The 17,985-nt window shown below is 34.7% G+C and overlaps 1 protein-coding gene across 1 annotated transcript in view; it reads left to right on the plus strand.

Annotated features, from left to right (window-relative positions):
- Positions 1-17,985, plus strand: part of GPR158 (G protein-coupled receptor 158) — a 420,917-nt gene that overhangs the window by 267,536 nt on the left and 135,396 nt on the right. Inside the window, exon 5 of the mRNA XM_015066303.3 lies at positions 15,883-15,951. Within this exon, the coding sequence (XP_014921789.2) occupies positions 15,883-15,951 (69 nt within the window). The remainder of the gene's footprint in view (positions 1-15,882; positions 15,952-17,985) is intronic.

Consider the following 17,985-nt stretch of genomic DNA (forward strand, 5'->3'; position numbering starts at 1 on the left):
AGAGAGAATCCCAAGTCGGCTCTGCCCTGTTAGCACAGAGCCCAATGCGGGGCTTGATCTCATGAACCATGCAATCAAGATAACCTGAGCCAAGATCAAGAGCCACCTACTTAACCTACTGAGCCACCAGATGCCCTAATAGTTCTGTGTTTGATGAGGTTAAACACAATTGCTTTTTAAAAATCTATTACATTGTAAAACTTTTTTCTGCTTTTTAAAATAACATTGTTTTAACTTTTTAGTAATTCTTTTCTGTCAAATGTCTAAATGTACTTAATTATTTCTTGTGTCTTTTGAGCTGATAGCCTAATCCTAATACATTTTTATAATATATTTTAGAGCTAAGAGTAACTAAGTAGGATGCAAACAGAAAAGAATGCCTAATTAAAATATCCCTCAGTTATTGTGACCTTTCTGAATTCTGTATGGAAGGGTTAGCATTTGTTATCTGATTAAAAATTATGAATTTATTACTTGAAAATCTTTGCAGAACCATATTTATAATGTAATATATACAACTCTAAAATATCAAGATAAGTATCTAATTGCAAACATGTTATGATTTCAAAAACATATGGGAAAGGGGCATTAAGGAATCTACTGAAATCATTGCTTCACTATATACTAAATAATTTGGATGTAAATTTTAAAAAATAAAAAATATAGTTAAATAAAAAAAGGATTATTCTGGTAACAAATCAGGCAAATGAAGCTGAAATCATAATAGATACCGTAAAGAATGGCAAAATTCTGTAGTCTGTTCAATGTGAAATAAACTCAAATGAATTAACAGAAAACAATTAATGGATTGTGAAAAAAATAGAATTGACAATCAAAATGTAAACAGGATTAGTTAATATATCCCTCCTTTTTTTTCCACTTTGTCTTCGGGCAAACAAGTTTAAGAATGATGCACTCCGTGTGGACTGAATCCCATCCATAATGCCCGTTTAATGATTCTTCTTCTTAATTTGGGGAAAATCAGAATCCAATTTACTGCATGTCATCTAGAGGTATTTACACAATTTTAGAGGTTGAGTTTTGAGTTCCTGTCTCTATCACCCTTGCACCTAAGTAACAATTGTTTTGTTTTGTTGTTGCCTGTCAGATATAATGCTGCTCTTTTAAATTTCTGAACTGCTAACTTTAGCAAATAAGGAGCATCTTATACATCATTAAATCATCTATTGGTTTATTCACCGAAATGCTCATCGTGTTTCTTTGGACACTTCTAAGTGTCTTGTCAGAATTAAAACTTTTGTGTTAAGGTGGAGTTGAAGGAACAGAAACAAGTCGTAGCCTGTTTAGACTGTTTCCAAATATCAGACAATATATGAAATGTTCTTTATTTTACATGTTGCCTAGTCATTCCACATATTCCTAAACATGCTATAGAAGACAGATGATGTGTTCAAGACAACCTTAACGGTTCTGAGCAATTCTCTTCTTGTTCTCACATTGGTTTTTTTTCCTTAAATAAGGCGATTGAAGAGATGCTGATGTTGTCTGGCTAACATTTGATGGGTTCTGTTGCCTCTGTGTGAGCAGCAGTATTTTAAAGTAGTTACCTTACAGACCACAGTTTTCAACATACCAGACTGAAAAAGAAAAAAAATTCTGAAATTGGACAATGTTCAAATGATGAAGTAAGATTGCTACTTAGCAATTAGGTGAAACTGAGTAATGATTTATGAAGTCTCTTGAATTTATTCAAGTATAAAATATATTTATGTTTAAAAAATGATGTCAAACTAGACGATATTTGAGTTCATCTCTATAACAGAGATTATTTGAAGAAGCAAAGTGTTTTATCTTATTAATATCTTTTAAAATACTTAATATTTTATATTTTATTATGATTCTGTTCGGATTCTTCATGAGGAGGAATTTGTTCTTTCAATTATCAACTTTTTATTTGAAAATATATCAATCTCAGTAGCTTTTAATCAATAATAGAAGTCTAAGCAGATAACATATTTTGTTTCAGTAATTTCATGCCACTTTATTTAAGGGTATACAGTAATCCTTCTCAAGGCAAAATTCTTTAGTTTGTGAAGTTCACTGTGTATGCTTTTTTGACATTTAGAGAATTTATCTCCATTATGTGAAATGTGAGTTGCTCTGTTTATTAGTACTAAAAGAAAAAGAGAATTGAAGTTTGCAAATAGATACAAAGACATCAAAGCTATTTTTGTAAATTATGGGAAAAAATGAGGACAAATAAGGACCTGATCATCTATATTTCAGGAATGTATCCTAGTGGCATCTTAGCAGAGGAGAGGTGCTAAGAGGTGGGAAGAAGTCTGATAGAAAGAGCTTTGGTACTAAGTTGTTAAGGACATACGCAGGAGAGATGAGCTTGGCTGAGTAAAGGTTATCCAAAATGTTCCCTCTCATGCATCTGTTATTCTGCATCTCTGCACTTGCTGTGAGTGTCAGCAACTTTGAGCCATAATATCAGGCACTGAAGTTCCGTGGGGAGCGGGAGGAGGAAACTCCTCTGTATGCTCACACTATTTGAAACAAAGCTAAGCAAATGGACAGGTATCTCATGTAAATCCTGCCAAACCTGCATTAAATGGTGAATCATAATTAATAATGAATGACCTGTTATATGTAATATCACATGCATAAAAATACCAGAAATTTTAAAACTCAGTGTGTTGTACTGTTTTAAAGAATAAGAAACTGTATATGTTTCATATATAATGTTTATATGAAAGTATACACATAATACATATATGAAAGTATATACATTATGTGTATGTATATACTTTCATATATGTATTATGTGTATACTTAATATATATACAGTACTTTAATGTATATGTTAGTCTGGATTTTATTTTTGGATAAATTAATTTTTCTAAAATGTCTTAAACAGCTCCACTACAAATTGTCAAATCATGTGAAAACAGGCTTTCTTGTGAACTTTTAGAAATTAGGAAGAATTCCTAGTTAAGGCAGTGTGACAATTTTTTAATGTTTTGCATAAAACCATCAAGAATTTTAAACTGAATAGTAATTTTTTATAACATTTGAACTGAACTCCTTACTTGTAATTTGTTTATTACTTGTGTCTATTTATTTTAAAATGCTTTAGTAGTGCTACATGTTTTTGTTATTATATTACATGTAATTCTGTTCCTTTGGGTAAGAAAATGACTGAGGGTCAGATTGGATGTACAGAGGAAATCACACTGACTTAAGAATCAGCAGCAGTGGATAATGGGACCTTGTTCTGTCACTCATCAGCTGAGTGATCTTAGATAGACTGTTGATCTCATTTTCTCTATCTGTCCATGAAACATTGATGATGATGTACCATGGACTGAGTGCCTGCTCCATGCTGGGCAGTGTTATGGCCAGTATTTGCAACAGTGCTGCAAGGAGGGGCATCATTACATCCATTTTATTAAATGAAGAAACTGAAGTTCAGAACGTTCAGCAACTTGCCCAAGATCACACAGCTGATAAGCGGCCAATGATGAGATTCCAAACTGTCTGGATATAAAGCTCATGTACGTTATTACATGCATTTAAAATTCTCTGTGATACTATTCCTGAAGATGGGAGAGTAAGAGGAGCCTAAACTTACCTCATCCCAACAGATACATCAGTGGAACTAACTCAGAAAATGAATGGAACACTGGCAAAATAGACCATCCACAGTTAATCACAGGGAGGAGGCCATATTGAAAATGGTAGGAAGGACAGAGTCCTAGTCAAGAATGAAACTAACCCAAGAGACTGAGCATAGTGGGGGACACCACAAGAATGGACAAGGAGATGAACAGACCCCACACCAGACACCCTAGACATAAGGGACCTATACTAGAAAAACAAGTCCCCAAAACATTTGGCTTTGAAAACCAGAGGGGCTTAACTTTGCAAGGTTTTACAATCAGTGGGGCTTAACACAGTAACTTTAAAAATCAACTGGAAAAGCTAGAAGGAAATAGGAAACTGAGACCCCACCCTTATAGAGCCAGCATAAAAAACAACCCATCTCAGATACAGCATAGAGGGAGCAGTTTGAAAGTATACAAGAAGAAGATTTATTTATTAGTCTCAAAACATTCACTGGAGGGGCAGGGATCTTTCGGAGACTTCTCCAAGAACAAAATGCTGGTGAGTGCCATTATTCCTCCTCCCCAGCCCAGATACAAGGACACCTGCAGGAACCAGTATGAACACTTACCACCTTGGTTGCTAATACAGTATGCCCTACCCCTGCATTCTCCTGTGGATTTGCCCCATCCAACCCGCACCACTGTCTAGGAGTCCTTCCGAGCAGTGACTGACATGTCTCATTCTGCAAGCATACCTGACAGTGATCCGCATCACTTCAAAGGGTCTCTTACCCAGGGAGAGGGGAAGAAAACCACATACACCAGTTCAACTGCAACCCTAGCAATGGGCTGGGGGCAGACAGCTGATTTGATTCCTGGCCCTGCCTCCCAATGAAAACGTCTCGGAGAACACAGGGAAAGCATCCTATAGTTCCCTGTGAACCCAGTAGTGGACTGAGGGCAGACATATTGCCTAACCCAACTAGGCCAAGATGGCCACAAACTGGCCACTTAATAGTAGAGGGACCAAACTCTACCCACAACAGGCAAAGAGTGCCATTGTAGCTGACAAGACTGAAGGCAAACATGGTTCAGCATGCAGCACACTTAGGAGACAACCCTGAAGTGCCAGGTTCTGGTGAAGGGGACATTGTGCTACAGGGCACCACACAATCTCTTCTTCATAAGGCCACTACTCTCAAGTTCAAGAGATGTAGCTGACTTTCCTAATACATAGAAATAAACACAGAGAGTTGGACACAATGAGGAATCAGAGAAATATGTCCCAAATGACAGAACAGGACAAAATCACAGCAAAAGAGCTAGATGAAATGGAGATATGCAATATGCCTGATAGAAAATTCACAGTAACAGTGATAAAGAAAGATACTTACTGGACTTGAGAAAAGAATGGCAGATCTCAGTAATACATTCAACAGTGAGATAGAAAATATAGAAAAGAACCAATCAGAGATGAAGAACTCAATGACTGAAATTAAAAATTCAGGGAATTTTGTAGTAGGGAATAAATGAATAAGTGTAGGGAATAAGTGTAGTAGACTAGAGGAAGCAGAACAGATCAGCAAACTGGAAGACAGAATAATAGAAAGCATCCAAGCTAAACACCAAAAACAAAACAGAATAATGGCACCCATCGGCATTTTTGTTAAGAGAACTCAGTGACACATCCAGCATAATAATATTCACATTTTAGGGATCCCAGAAGGAGATGACAGAGAGAAGGGGACAAAAATTTATTTCAAGAAATAATACCTGAAAACTTCCCTAATCTGGGAAAAGAAACAGACATCCAGATCCAGGAGGCATATAGAGCCCCCAACAATACAAAAGCCAAGGAGATCTACACCAAGACATATAACAATTAAATTGGCAGAAAGTAGTGATACAGAGAAAATTTTAAAAAGAGAAAAGAAAACAGTTACATACAAGGGAAACTTCATAAGGCTATCAGCTGACTTTTCAGCAGACTTTATAGGCCATAAGGGAAGGACATGATATACTCAAAGTGCTGAAACAAAACAAAACAAAACAAAACAAAACACCCTGCGTCCAAGAATAATCTATCCAGCAAGGCTATCATTCAGAATGGAAGGAGAGATAAAGAGTTTTCCAGACAAATATAAGTTAAAGGAGTTCATCACCACTAAACTAGTCTTATAAGAAATGTTAAAGGAAAGAAAAGGACATAATCACGAGTAAGAAAATTAGGAAAGGAAAACATTTCACAAATGTATGCAAACATAATAAAAGTAGATTAATCATGTATAAAACCACTATGGAGGTTAAAGCACAAAAGCACTAAAATCAATTATATCTATAAAACTCAGTTCACAAAATGAAAGGATGTAAATTATGACATCATATACATAAAACATGGCAGGGGTAGAAAAAATTTAGTACTTTAAAGTGGATTCAAACTTAAGCAACCATCAACTTAATTGGAATGTGCTATATGCATAAGTTGTTATATATAAACCTAATGGTATGAATGAAAAACCTGTCAGAGATAAAAATTAAAGGGAAAAGAATCTAAGTATATCATTGAAGAAAGCTATCAACCACAAAGGAAGAGAGAAAGAGAAGAAATGAAGAGAATAACTACAAAAACAATCATAAGAAGTAACAAGGTGGCAATGAATATATACCTATCAATAGTTACTTTGAATGTAAATAGACTAAATGCTCCATTCAGAAGACACAGGGTAACTGAATGGGTAAAAAAGGAAGGTCCATCTATATACTGCTTAGAAGAGATTATTTTCAGACCTAAAGTCACATGCAAATTGAAAATGAAAGGATGGAAAAACATTTATCATGCAAATAGAAGCAAAAAGAAAGCTGGGGTAGCACTACTTATATTGAGCAAAATAGAATTTAAAAGAAAAGACTATAACAAGAAACAAAAAAGGAGACTACACAATCATAAAGGAGACAATCCAACAAGAAGATACAACAATTGTAAATATTTATCCACCCAACAGGAAAGCACCCAAATACATAAAGCAACTATTAACAGACATAAAGGAAGAAATAAATAATAATACAGAAATAGTAGGGGACTTTTACACCCCACTACATCAATGGATAGACCATCTAGACAGAAAATCAACAAGGAAACAAACAGTGGCTTTGAATGATACAAATGGATCTGACAGATTCAGAACATTGCATCCAAAACAACGGAATACATATTATTTTCCAATGTACATGGAACATTCTCCAGAATACATCACTGTTAGGCCACAAAATAAATCTCAAGAAATTCATAACAATTGAGCTCTATCATGCATCTTTTCCAACCACAATGATATGAAACTAGAAATCAATCACAAGAAAAAATCTAAGAAGAACACAAATATATAGAGATTAAATAACATGCTACTAAATAATGAATGGGTCAACCAGGAAATCAGAAAATACATGGAGACAAATGAAAATGAAAACACAATGGTTCAACATCTTTGGGATGCAGCAAAAGCAATTCTAAGAGGGAAGGTAATAGCAATATAGATCTACCTCAAGAAGCACGAAAAACTTCCAAATAAATGACCTAACCTTACACCTAAAGGAGCTATAAAAAGAAATACAAAGCCCAAAGCAAGTAGAAGGAAGGAAATCATTAATTAGAGGAGAAATAAATGAAATAGAAACTAAAAAAGAAGAAAACAGATCAATGAAACCAGGAGCTGGTTCCTTGAAAAGATCAACAAAATTAATAAACCTTTAGCCAGAGGAAGAAGAAGAATAGGTGGAGGAGGAGGAAGAGGAGAAGATAGAAGATTCAAATAAATAAAATCAGAACTAATAGAGGGGAAATTACAACTGACACCACAATACAAAGAACACCACAAATACAAATATTGTGAAAGTTATATGCCAACAAATTGGACAATCTAAAGGAGATGAATAAATTCCTAGAAACATATAACCTCCCAAAATGAATCAAGAAGAAATAGAAAATTAGAAAACACCAATTACCAGCAATGAAAAAACTCCCAACAAACAAAATTCTAGGACCAGATTGTTTCACAGGTGAATTCTAGCAAGCATTTAAATTTTTTTAATGTTTATTTATTTTTGAGAGAGAGACAGAGAGAGACAGAGCATGAGTGGGGGAGGGGCAGGGAGAGAGGAAGGCACAGAATCCAAAGCAGGCTCCAGGCTCTGAGCTGTCAGCACAGAGCCAATGCAGGGCTTGAACCCACAAACCATGAGATCATGACCTGAGCTGAAGTTGGATGCTTAACCAACTGAGCCATCCAAGCACCCTTTTAGAAAACATTTAAAGAAGAGTTACTATCTATTCTTCTCAAATTATTTATAAAACTAGAAGAGGAAGGAAAGCTTCCAGATTCCTTCAACAAGCCAACATTACCCTGATACCAAAACAAGATAAAGACACTACATACATACATACATACATACATACATACGTAGGAGACAGAGAGAGAGAGAGAAATACAAGGCAATATCTCTGATGACCATAGGTGCAGAAATCCTCAACAAAATACTAGCAAACTGAATCTAACAATACATCAAAAAAATCACTCAGCACAATCAAGTAGTATTTATTCTTGGGGTGCAAGAGTGTTTCAATGTTGGCAAATCAATGTTATGCATCACATTTATAAGAAAGGTGATAAAGACCATATGATCATTTCAGTAGGTGCAGAAAAAGCATTTGACAAAGTACAAAGCATTTGACAAATTTGACAAAGATTCATGTTAAAAAATGTCAACAAAGTAGGTTTAGAGAGAACATACTTTAACATAATAGAGGCCACATATGAAAACCACTAACATCGTACTCAATGCTAAAAAACTGAGAGCTTTTCCTGAGATCAGAAACAAAACAAGGATGTCCACTCTCACCACTTTTATTCAACTTAGTACTGGAATTCCTAGCCACAACAAGACGACAAAAAAGAATAAAGCACATCCAAATTGGTAAGGAGGAAGTAAAACTTTCACTTTTTGCAGGTGATATGATACTATATATCAAAAACTCTAAAGACTCCACCAAAATATACTAGAACTGATAAGTAAATTCAGTAAAGTCGCAGGATACATAATGAATATATAGAAATCTGTTGCATTTCTAGATACAAATAATGAAGTAGCATAAGGAAAAATTAAGAAAACAATCCCATTTATAATTACACCAAAAATAATAAAATAATTAGGAATAAACTTAACCAAGGAGGGGAAAGACATGTACTATAAAAACTAAAACCATTGATTAAAGAAATTGAAGATGAAACATACAAACAGAAAAATACTCCATGGTTACGGATTGGGAGAACCAATATTATGACAATGCCTATACTAGCCATAGAAATCTACAGATTCAATGCAACCCCTATCAAAGTACCAACAGCAGTTTTCACAGAACTAGAAGAAATAATCCGAAAATCCAATAGCCAAAGCAATCTTGAAAAAGAGCAAAACTGGAGGTATCACAATCCTGGATTTCAAGATGTACTACAGAGGTATAGTAATCAAAACTGTATGGTAGTGTCACAAAATAGACACACAGATCAATAGAACAGAATACAGAGCTCAGAAATAAACCTATGCTTTTATGATCAATTAATCTATGACAGAGTGGGAAAGAATATACAATAAGAAAAATACATTCTCTTCAATAAACAATGAGAAACTGAGAATGAAGCTGAACTATTTTCTTGCACCATGCACAAAAATGAACTGAAATGGCTTATAGACCTAAATATGAGACCTGAAAGCATAAAACTAGAAGAAGGCAAAGGCAGTAATCTCTTTGACATGAGCCATAAAAACATTTCTCTAGATATGTCTCCTTTGACAAGGGAAATAAAAACAAAATTAAAATGTTGGGACTGCACCAAAAAAAAAAGCTATTGTAGAGGAAGAGCTATTGTACAGCAGAGGAAGCCATCAACAAAACAAAAAGACAGCCTACTGAATAGGGGAAGATATTTGCAAATGATATATCTGATAATGGGTTAATATCCTAAATATATAAGTAATTTATACAACTCAATACTAAAAAATAAAATAAAACCATCCAATTAAAAAATGGGCAGGGGCCTGAATAGGCATTTTTCCAAAGAAGACATACAGGTAGCCAACAGACACATGAAAAGATGCTCAGCGTCACTCATCATCAGGGAAATGCAAATCAAAACCACAATGAGATATTACTTTACACCTTTCAGAATAGCTAAAATCAAAACCACAAGAAATGACAGGTGTCAGTGAAGATGTAGAGAAAAAGGAACCCTTGCTCACTCTTGGTGTAATGTAAATTGGTGCAACAATTGTGAAAACAGTATGGGAGTTCCTCAAAAAACTAAAAATAGAATTACCACATGATCCAGTAATTCCACTATTGGGTATTTACCAAAAGAAAATGAAAACATGAATTTGAAAAGATATATGCACCCCAATGTTTCTTGCAGAATTACTTACCATCACCAAGATATAGAATCAACCCAGATGTCCATCAGTAGAGGAATGGATCAAGACGAAGTGGTGTGTATGTGTGTGCATATATATACAACGTACTACTACTCAGGCATAAAAAAGAATGAAATCTTACCATTTCCAGCAACATTGATGGATGTAGAGGGTATAATGCTAAGTGAAGACAGTCAGAGAAAGGCACATAGCATATGATTTCACACATATATGGAATTTAGGAAACAAAACAAAAAAGAGAAAGAAAAACAGACTTTTAAATATGGAAGGAGTGGTTGCCTAAAGGGAGGTAGGTAGGAGGGATGGGTGAAATGGGTGAAGGTGATTAAGAGTATATATATCATGATGAGCACTGAGTAATGTATGGAAGTGTTGAATCATTATGTCACATACCTGAAACTAATATAACACTATATGTTAATTATGCTTGAATGCAGAATTAAAAATAATTAAAATAAAACTTTCTGGATTGCTTTGATTTCACTTTACCCATCTCTGTCCTGAACATATCCTTCTGCTTTTTTTGTACCTTTTTTATTGCTGATAATTTTTTTTTGGAAAAAATAATACTGATTTGAACCAACCCCATTTTTGGCAATTGTTCCTTGACAAATTTTTCTATATCTGAATGGTTTTTCAATATTTAACCACAGATTTTTGTTTAAGTTTATTTATTTATTTTGAGAGAGAGAGCGTGCAGCACACACGCACACACACACGAGTGGGGAAGGGGCAGAGAGAGAGAGAGAGAGAGAGAGAGGGAGAGAGAGAGAATTCCAAGCAGTCTCCATGTTGTCAGTGAAGAGCTCAATGGGGGGCTCAATCTCATGAACTATGAGATCTTGACCTGAACCAAAAGCAAGAGTCAGAGACTTAACCAACTGAGCCACCCAGGTGCCCCTCATCACAGATTTTCTTAAGAGAAACTAATTGCATATAGTCTGCCAAACTGGATGTAGTCTGTTCTCATTTATTAATATCACTGTAAATAAAATTATTGAAAAACAGTGTCCTCATATCTCTCAATGTCAGGTTTCTTTTCAGGACCACTTTTACATTTTGCTTCCAGTTTATTATTGTGTAACTATTTCATCAGGTGTTTATTTGTAATCTCCCAGTCTGTGGATTTCTCTATAGAAATAGAAGAAGTCCGTTCTCCTTGCTATCACAGCTAATTCTTTTTGTAAATAATATAGATTTATAGTCTTGGTTTATAATCCAAACTTATGCCAGTTCTTTCTCTTCAGAATCTAATTCTGTTGCTTTATTGTAGTTTCATTTTGCCTTCTGAGGTACAGCTGTGTAAAAATACCTTCATGCTCAGAGGTTCCTTTTGTAATAGAAAGAAACTTTAATTACTACCAGGCTAAAGAAATCAGCCATAATTCAAAATAGCTGCACTGTTTTAGTAAGCTATACATTAATTTCCCCAGTGGCTAAAAATGTTTTAAAAATATAAATGAAGTAGTTAGTCCTTGTAGGATTAAGGAAATAATGACAAAGCATTTTAATTGTTTTTTAAAAAATTCAGACTTCAGCATTCTTGTCGCCTTATTACTTCCAGTGACTTAGCTTCCTTTGGGTGCCTACCTCATGGGCAAATCTTGTGGCGATTGCAATTGTGGTTCATTTTACATCTCTCTACTTTGCATCCAAGGATTATGAAATTTAGAAATTGACTTTGACGTAATTCGGTAAGATTGGTATCATACTATGAGCTCTTTTCTTTAGTATATAAGTTTGATATCTGTTACAAACCTTCATAAGTCAGTTCAGAAAGTTTAAGAAATGGGGCAGGTGGGATGAAGTAGAGTGAAGTGGAATCTGTACACCTCTCTTGTAAACTCTGGAATTATATTCATTAGGCATTATAGATCCTAAAGGAGAGACTTAGGCTCAATGATAACTCCCCCAGCTTTATATTCACCTGTAAGTATCATAAAAATACTGTTTGATAATTTTATGCAGGAAGTTGGTACTGAATAAAATCTTTTTAAGTAGATATTAGTTAGGAAGGGCTTCATTTAGGCCCTATGGTATATTATGATGCCTAATGGTGGAATTTTCTAATAACTTGAAATGACACATTTTAGATTTCTTTTCTTTAATTTTACTTATTAAATTATTAAAATTCATATTACACAGCAATGCATGACTAAATCTCCAAAGAAATTAAAATGTTTTTGAATAAGTTGATCTATACCCAAATCTATCCACTTCTCCAGAAAAAAAAAAAAAAAACATTGTTATCAGCTTGGTATGTATCCTCCAGATCTGTATTTGGTATATTTAAATATATCTGGAAAATATATGGTATTGATTTGTGTGTTAGTGTTTTATATAAATATTGTGTTGTAATTGTTGATCATCTTTCAATAAAGTTTTCTAAGAGTTTTGCAGTTAGCAATTCTGGTGGAAAGGGTTTCATACCACCATTTCTATCTCGGGCACAACTGTGAAGGAGTTGAAATTTTTCTTTGGGTTCTGTTATTCTGCTCATCATCTCTCTTGTCCATCTTCATTTTTCTTTTTTTTTTTTTCTTTTAAGTTTTTCTACTAACTCTAGTTAGTTAACATATGGTGTAATATTAGTTTCAGGTATAAGATATAGTGATTCAGCACTTCCATGTAACACCCAGTGCTCATCACAAGTGCACTCCTTAATCCCCATCACCTATTTAACCCATCCCCCCACCCGCCTCCTTTCCATAACCACCAGTTTGTTCTCTACAGCTAAGAGTTTGTTTCTTGGTTTGCCTCTTTCTCTTTTTTCCCCTTTTTTAATTTTATTTGTTAAATTCTACATATGAGTGAAATCATATGGTTTTTGTCTTTCTCTGACTTATTTTGCTTACAAAACGCTCTCTAGTTCTGTCCATGTCGTTGTAAACGGCAAGATTTCACTCTTTTTAATGGCTGAGTAGTATTCCAGTGTGTGTGTGTGTGTGTGTGTGTGTGTGTGTGTGTGTGTGTGTGTGTGTATTACATCTTCTTTATCCATTCATTAATCAATGGACATTTAGGCTGTTTCCATAATTTGGCTATTGTAAATAATGCTGCTGTAAACACTGAGGTGCATGTATCCCTTTGAAATAGTGTGGTTTTTGTTTTGTTTTATTTTATTTTTGTATTATTTAGTTAAATACCTAGTACTGACATTGCTGGATCATAGGGTAGTTCTACTTTTAACTTTTTGAGGAAACTCCACACTGTTTTCCAGAGTAACTGCACTGTCTTCATTTTTCAATCCTCCTCTCTCCTTCCTCATCCTATCACTTAGATTCTAAGAAAATATTTCTGTTCTTTGCTTTGAACTTAAGTCAACATATTACTTACAACACTAGTATATTAATTCTTGGCACCAGGTATAAAATAAAAGGGTTTGTTCTAGATCAAAGAACTTCCAGTACCAAGACAACGGGGAAATTTTTTAGGGAGCATGAGGTTTCTTTTTTTGTCCCTGAAGACCCACCTATTAGCTACCTATTCGTTCTGTGAAGCCATGAAGCCAACTCAGCCCAAGAATATTTTGAAGAGAAAAGTACACATTATGGAGTCCCTGGGGGGCTCAGTCAGTTAAGCTGTCCAATTCTAGACTTCAGCCCAGGTCATGATCTCAAGGTCCTGAGATCAAGCCCCACATTGGGCTCCAGGGTGGGTATGGGGCCTGCTTAGGATTTTGCTCTCCCTTTGCCCCTGCCCTGCGCACACATTCTCTCTCTCTCTCTCTCTCTCTCTCTCTCTCTCTCTCTTTCTCTGAAAAAAAAAAGGAAGGAAAGGGTACATTTTCTTTTTTTTATCTTTATCTTTTTTTTAAAATATATGAAATTTATTGTCAAATTGGTTTCCATACAACACCCAGTGCTCATCCCAAAAGATGCCCTCTTCAATACCCATCACCCACCCTCCCCTCCCTCCCACCCCCCATCAGCCCTCAGTTCTCAGTTTTTAAGAGTCTCTTATGCTTTGGCTCTCTCCCACTCTAACCTCTGTTTTTTTTTCCTTCCCCTCCCCCACGGGTTCCTATTAAACTTCTCAGGATCCACATAAGAGTGAAACCATATGGTATCTGTCTTTCTCTGTATGACTTATTTCACTTAGCATCACACTCTCCAATTCCATCCACGTTGCTACAAAGGGCCATATTTCATTCTTTCTCATTGCCACATAGTACTCCATTGTGTATATAAACCACAATTTCTTTATCCATTCATCAGTTGATGGACATTTAGGCTCTTTCCATAATTTGGTTATTATTGAGAGTGCTGAAAGAGCACATTTTCAATAGGCCTTTCATTTGGTTATGGAACCTCTTTTTGGAGTTCCAATTAATAATTTGAAATTATAGCCTCCTCTGCTCAGCCAGGAGCTAGGCAGTGAAGGGCTAAGAAGATTGCTCAACATTACCAAATGAAAAGGAAACAGGTTATTTACTGTAAGAATATATGCACCACTACCACTGCTATGTGGTAATAATGGTCGTAACATAGCTAAGAAACTACTGGCCCTAAAAATAAAAAAAAAAACTCTTGGGTTCTCGACCCCCACTTTTAGCTTTTCTGGGGCCATTTGGATCCCAAGCATGAAAAAAAAATTGACTGCTACTTATATCTGTTTCTGTGGATTTCAAATTAATCATCCTGGTGCTGTTTTTTACTTTGAAGAGGTACCTACTTACTAAGTATCAGGCATAATAGTAGCCATTATGTATACTTCATATTTTATTAAACTCAGATTTAATAAGGTTAAGATTAGGATACACATTTTATGGGTGAAGACATTGATGTTCAAGGTTGCCTAACTCACAGGGATTATTTCATAATTCAAACTGAGATGAAGATAACTCCAATGTCTGTCCTTTCCGTTAAGCTTTGCAACTTCTTTTCCTATCCTTTTTTAAAAAAAAATATTGCATTGATTGTTTTATAAGCAGTCTTGTATAATGTTTTGGACTCTCGCTCTTAGTGTCATCTTTTTGTAAAGTTTAAAAAATAGTACTCATAATTAGGTATTTATGTAATTTGCAATCTTAGAAATTCTACCAGCCAAAACCCACTTAAAGGCTTGCTGATAGAAATTTTCTTTTCACTTAAAAGCATCTGGTAGCTAAAATAAAGACCAATAGTGAGAAGCCACTTGAATAATCAAGTCTGTTCACTGTCTAAACTTGTTTCTCCATTGCAAATTCTTAGAGTAATGAAAGCCTTGAGTTCTTTGAGGGATTACATAAAGTATTCCTCTGTGTCTAACAATGTCCTAGCAGCAGTGTTTTGAAGAGATATTATAATTTCCTGTTTCTGGCTGTCATTTATCTGACATTGTTTTAATGTAATGGACTCTTGTGGCTTGGGTTTTCAACTTCTTTTTGTTGTTGCAAAATCTGTTGCTACTACTTCAAATTATTTTCCTGTGAAGATATTATGTTTGCACCACGTATAATTTTTTATATATTTCACGTTGCATTTAGTGATTGATGTTTCAGAAATACAAGCAAGATATTTTGTGCCTGTGTATTTCTTGGATTGAAAGCATCTTCTAGTGTTCTCAGCTGCTCATTTTGCTCATGGATTAAAATTTTAGGGGACAAAATTCCATAAAGCCACTGGAAATATCATTAAATCCACCACCACCTTTATAGTCAGTCTTTTCGCATGTTTCAGTTAAGGTCTCTTGTCTGAAATACTAGCCATTTTTCATTCACTGGTTGAGACATTGTCACAATAGGTAAGCTCTTCCATTGCTAGGAATGTAAATTAACAATGCCTTTTTCTTTTTTCTTTCTTTCTTTCTTTCTTTCTTTCTTTCTTTCTTTCTTTCTTTCTTTTTTTAGAGCATCAGGGCATCGGGCCTTATTCTGTTGGAAACAATTCTTTTTGGGTCTCTGCTTCTATATTTTCCGGTAAGTAACATAATTGTATTTTAAAAATAGCCATTTATTTTATTTTGCTCAGGCAGTAATATAAATATAAATGAGTAATGTATTATATATGTAAACAGTTATATATATCATATATGCATACATATGTATCATATATATCATATATATGTATATATGTATGCATATATACATATATATGATACATATGATATATATAACTGTTAACACATATATTACTAGTTTATAATTCTTTATATACACACTTGTTTATATACACACATACATATATATAAATACATATATATGTATATATAATATATATAACTATTCACATATATATAATATATGATATATATAACTGTTCACATATATGATGTTACTTGCTTATATATATATGTTTATGTACACATATCTTTATATTTATATAATAAATAAAGTGTAAAGTGGAGCTAATCATACTTTTGTTCTGAAATTTGTGAGTATGGGGTTAACTGCTTAAGTGAGCTAACTTGTCAAGGTATGATTGGAATGTATGCTTACCATAAACATATAGATATTGGTTTTCTTCTTCTTCCCCCTCTACTTGAATCGAACCATGAGACATACCAAAAACTTCATGCTGAAAAATTCTAAATGGTTACATAGAAAAATAAACAAAATGAATGTATGTGTGGTATTGGTGGCATAGATAATCCTAGTAGACTCTTCCTATCACACTAGTAACCTGTCTGTAACCAGAAGGTAAGTACCGATTTTACAAATTCAGTTCAACCAACTTGTATTCAGCAGTTACTACATGTCAAGTACTATGCTAATCGGGGAGTATTTTGTGAGTGACAAAAATTTGATTTCTTCTCTCAGGAAGCTTACAATGTATAGAATGAGATGAGTAAGTATAGACAATTATAATTGAAAAAAAAACTAAGGTGCTGTGGAGGCAGGATGCTGTGGAGACACTTGGAAGAGACAACTAACCAGGTCTAGGGAATAAAATATCACTTGACTGAGATCTGAAAGATCAGTAGAAGTTAGAGAAGGAAAAGGTAGGGCTTCCATGGCCTCATGTTCTTTTTGGTTTTCCTCTTACCTTACTAACTGCTCCATTTCAGCCTAATTTGCTAATTCTTAATCTTCTTTCCTAACGCTTGATACTTGAGTGCCTCAGAGTTCAGTCCTTATAGAGCTTTTCATAGTCTACATACTCCCTTGGTGATCTCATCTAGCCTCAAAGTATTTAAAAATACCATTTATATACAATGACTCTCAAGTTTATATCTCTAGCTTAAACCTTTCCCCTGAGCTCCAAACTCATATTCAACTGCTTACTCTGCAATACATTTGAGGGTCTACCAGAATTCCCTGTCATGCTCTGAACTGAGATACTTGATCTCTCTCACCCCCAAAGTCAGTCTCCCTATCTCCATTGATGACAACTCTCTCCCTCTCATTACTCAGGCTAAAACTTTGGAGTCATTCTTGACAACTTTATTTTTCTTACATCCATCAGAAATCCTTCAAAACATACTAAGAACCCAGCCACTCCCCTGTCTCAGTCACTGCTGCCATCCTGGTGTCTAAACCACTATCAGTCTCTTCCAGATTTTTGTTATAGTCTCTCCCTGGTCTCTATGAGTCCCCATTTTACTTAAAGTAGAAGCCAAAATCCTTGGAATGGGCAACAAATTATAACATTGCCTGCTCCATTATCCCATTTTTTTATCCTCTGCCTTCACTCAGTGTTTATAAGGGTTCTTAATCTATTCAGGTTTTCTACTTCTTGAATTATATTTCCTCTTAAGATAGAATTTATTTGGGTATAATCATTTTAATTTTTCCATGAAATCATCTCTTTTACTGAAGTTGTCTGATTTACTAGCATGGAGTTATGCACAGTAATTAATAGAAGCAATATAACATAAAGAGTCTTTATCATGCCTGGGACTGTAAATGGAAAGTTGTACATGGTAACGTTTTGTCTTCCCTGTAGAACTACCAGAAAGATGTTTAACCAAAGTTATAGAATCACCCAGTTAGGACTAAAAGACTGAAATGACT

This window comes from Acinonyx jubatus, chromosome B4 (genome assembly GCF_027475565.1).
Source record: "Acinonyx jubatus isolate Ajub_Pintada_27869175 chromosome B4, VMU_Ajub_asm_v1.0, whole genome shotgun sequence".
NCBI lineage: Eukaryota > Metazoa > Chordata > Mammalia > Carnivora > Felidae > Acinonyx > Acinonyx jubatus.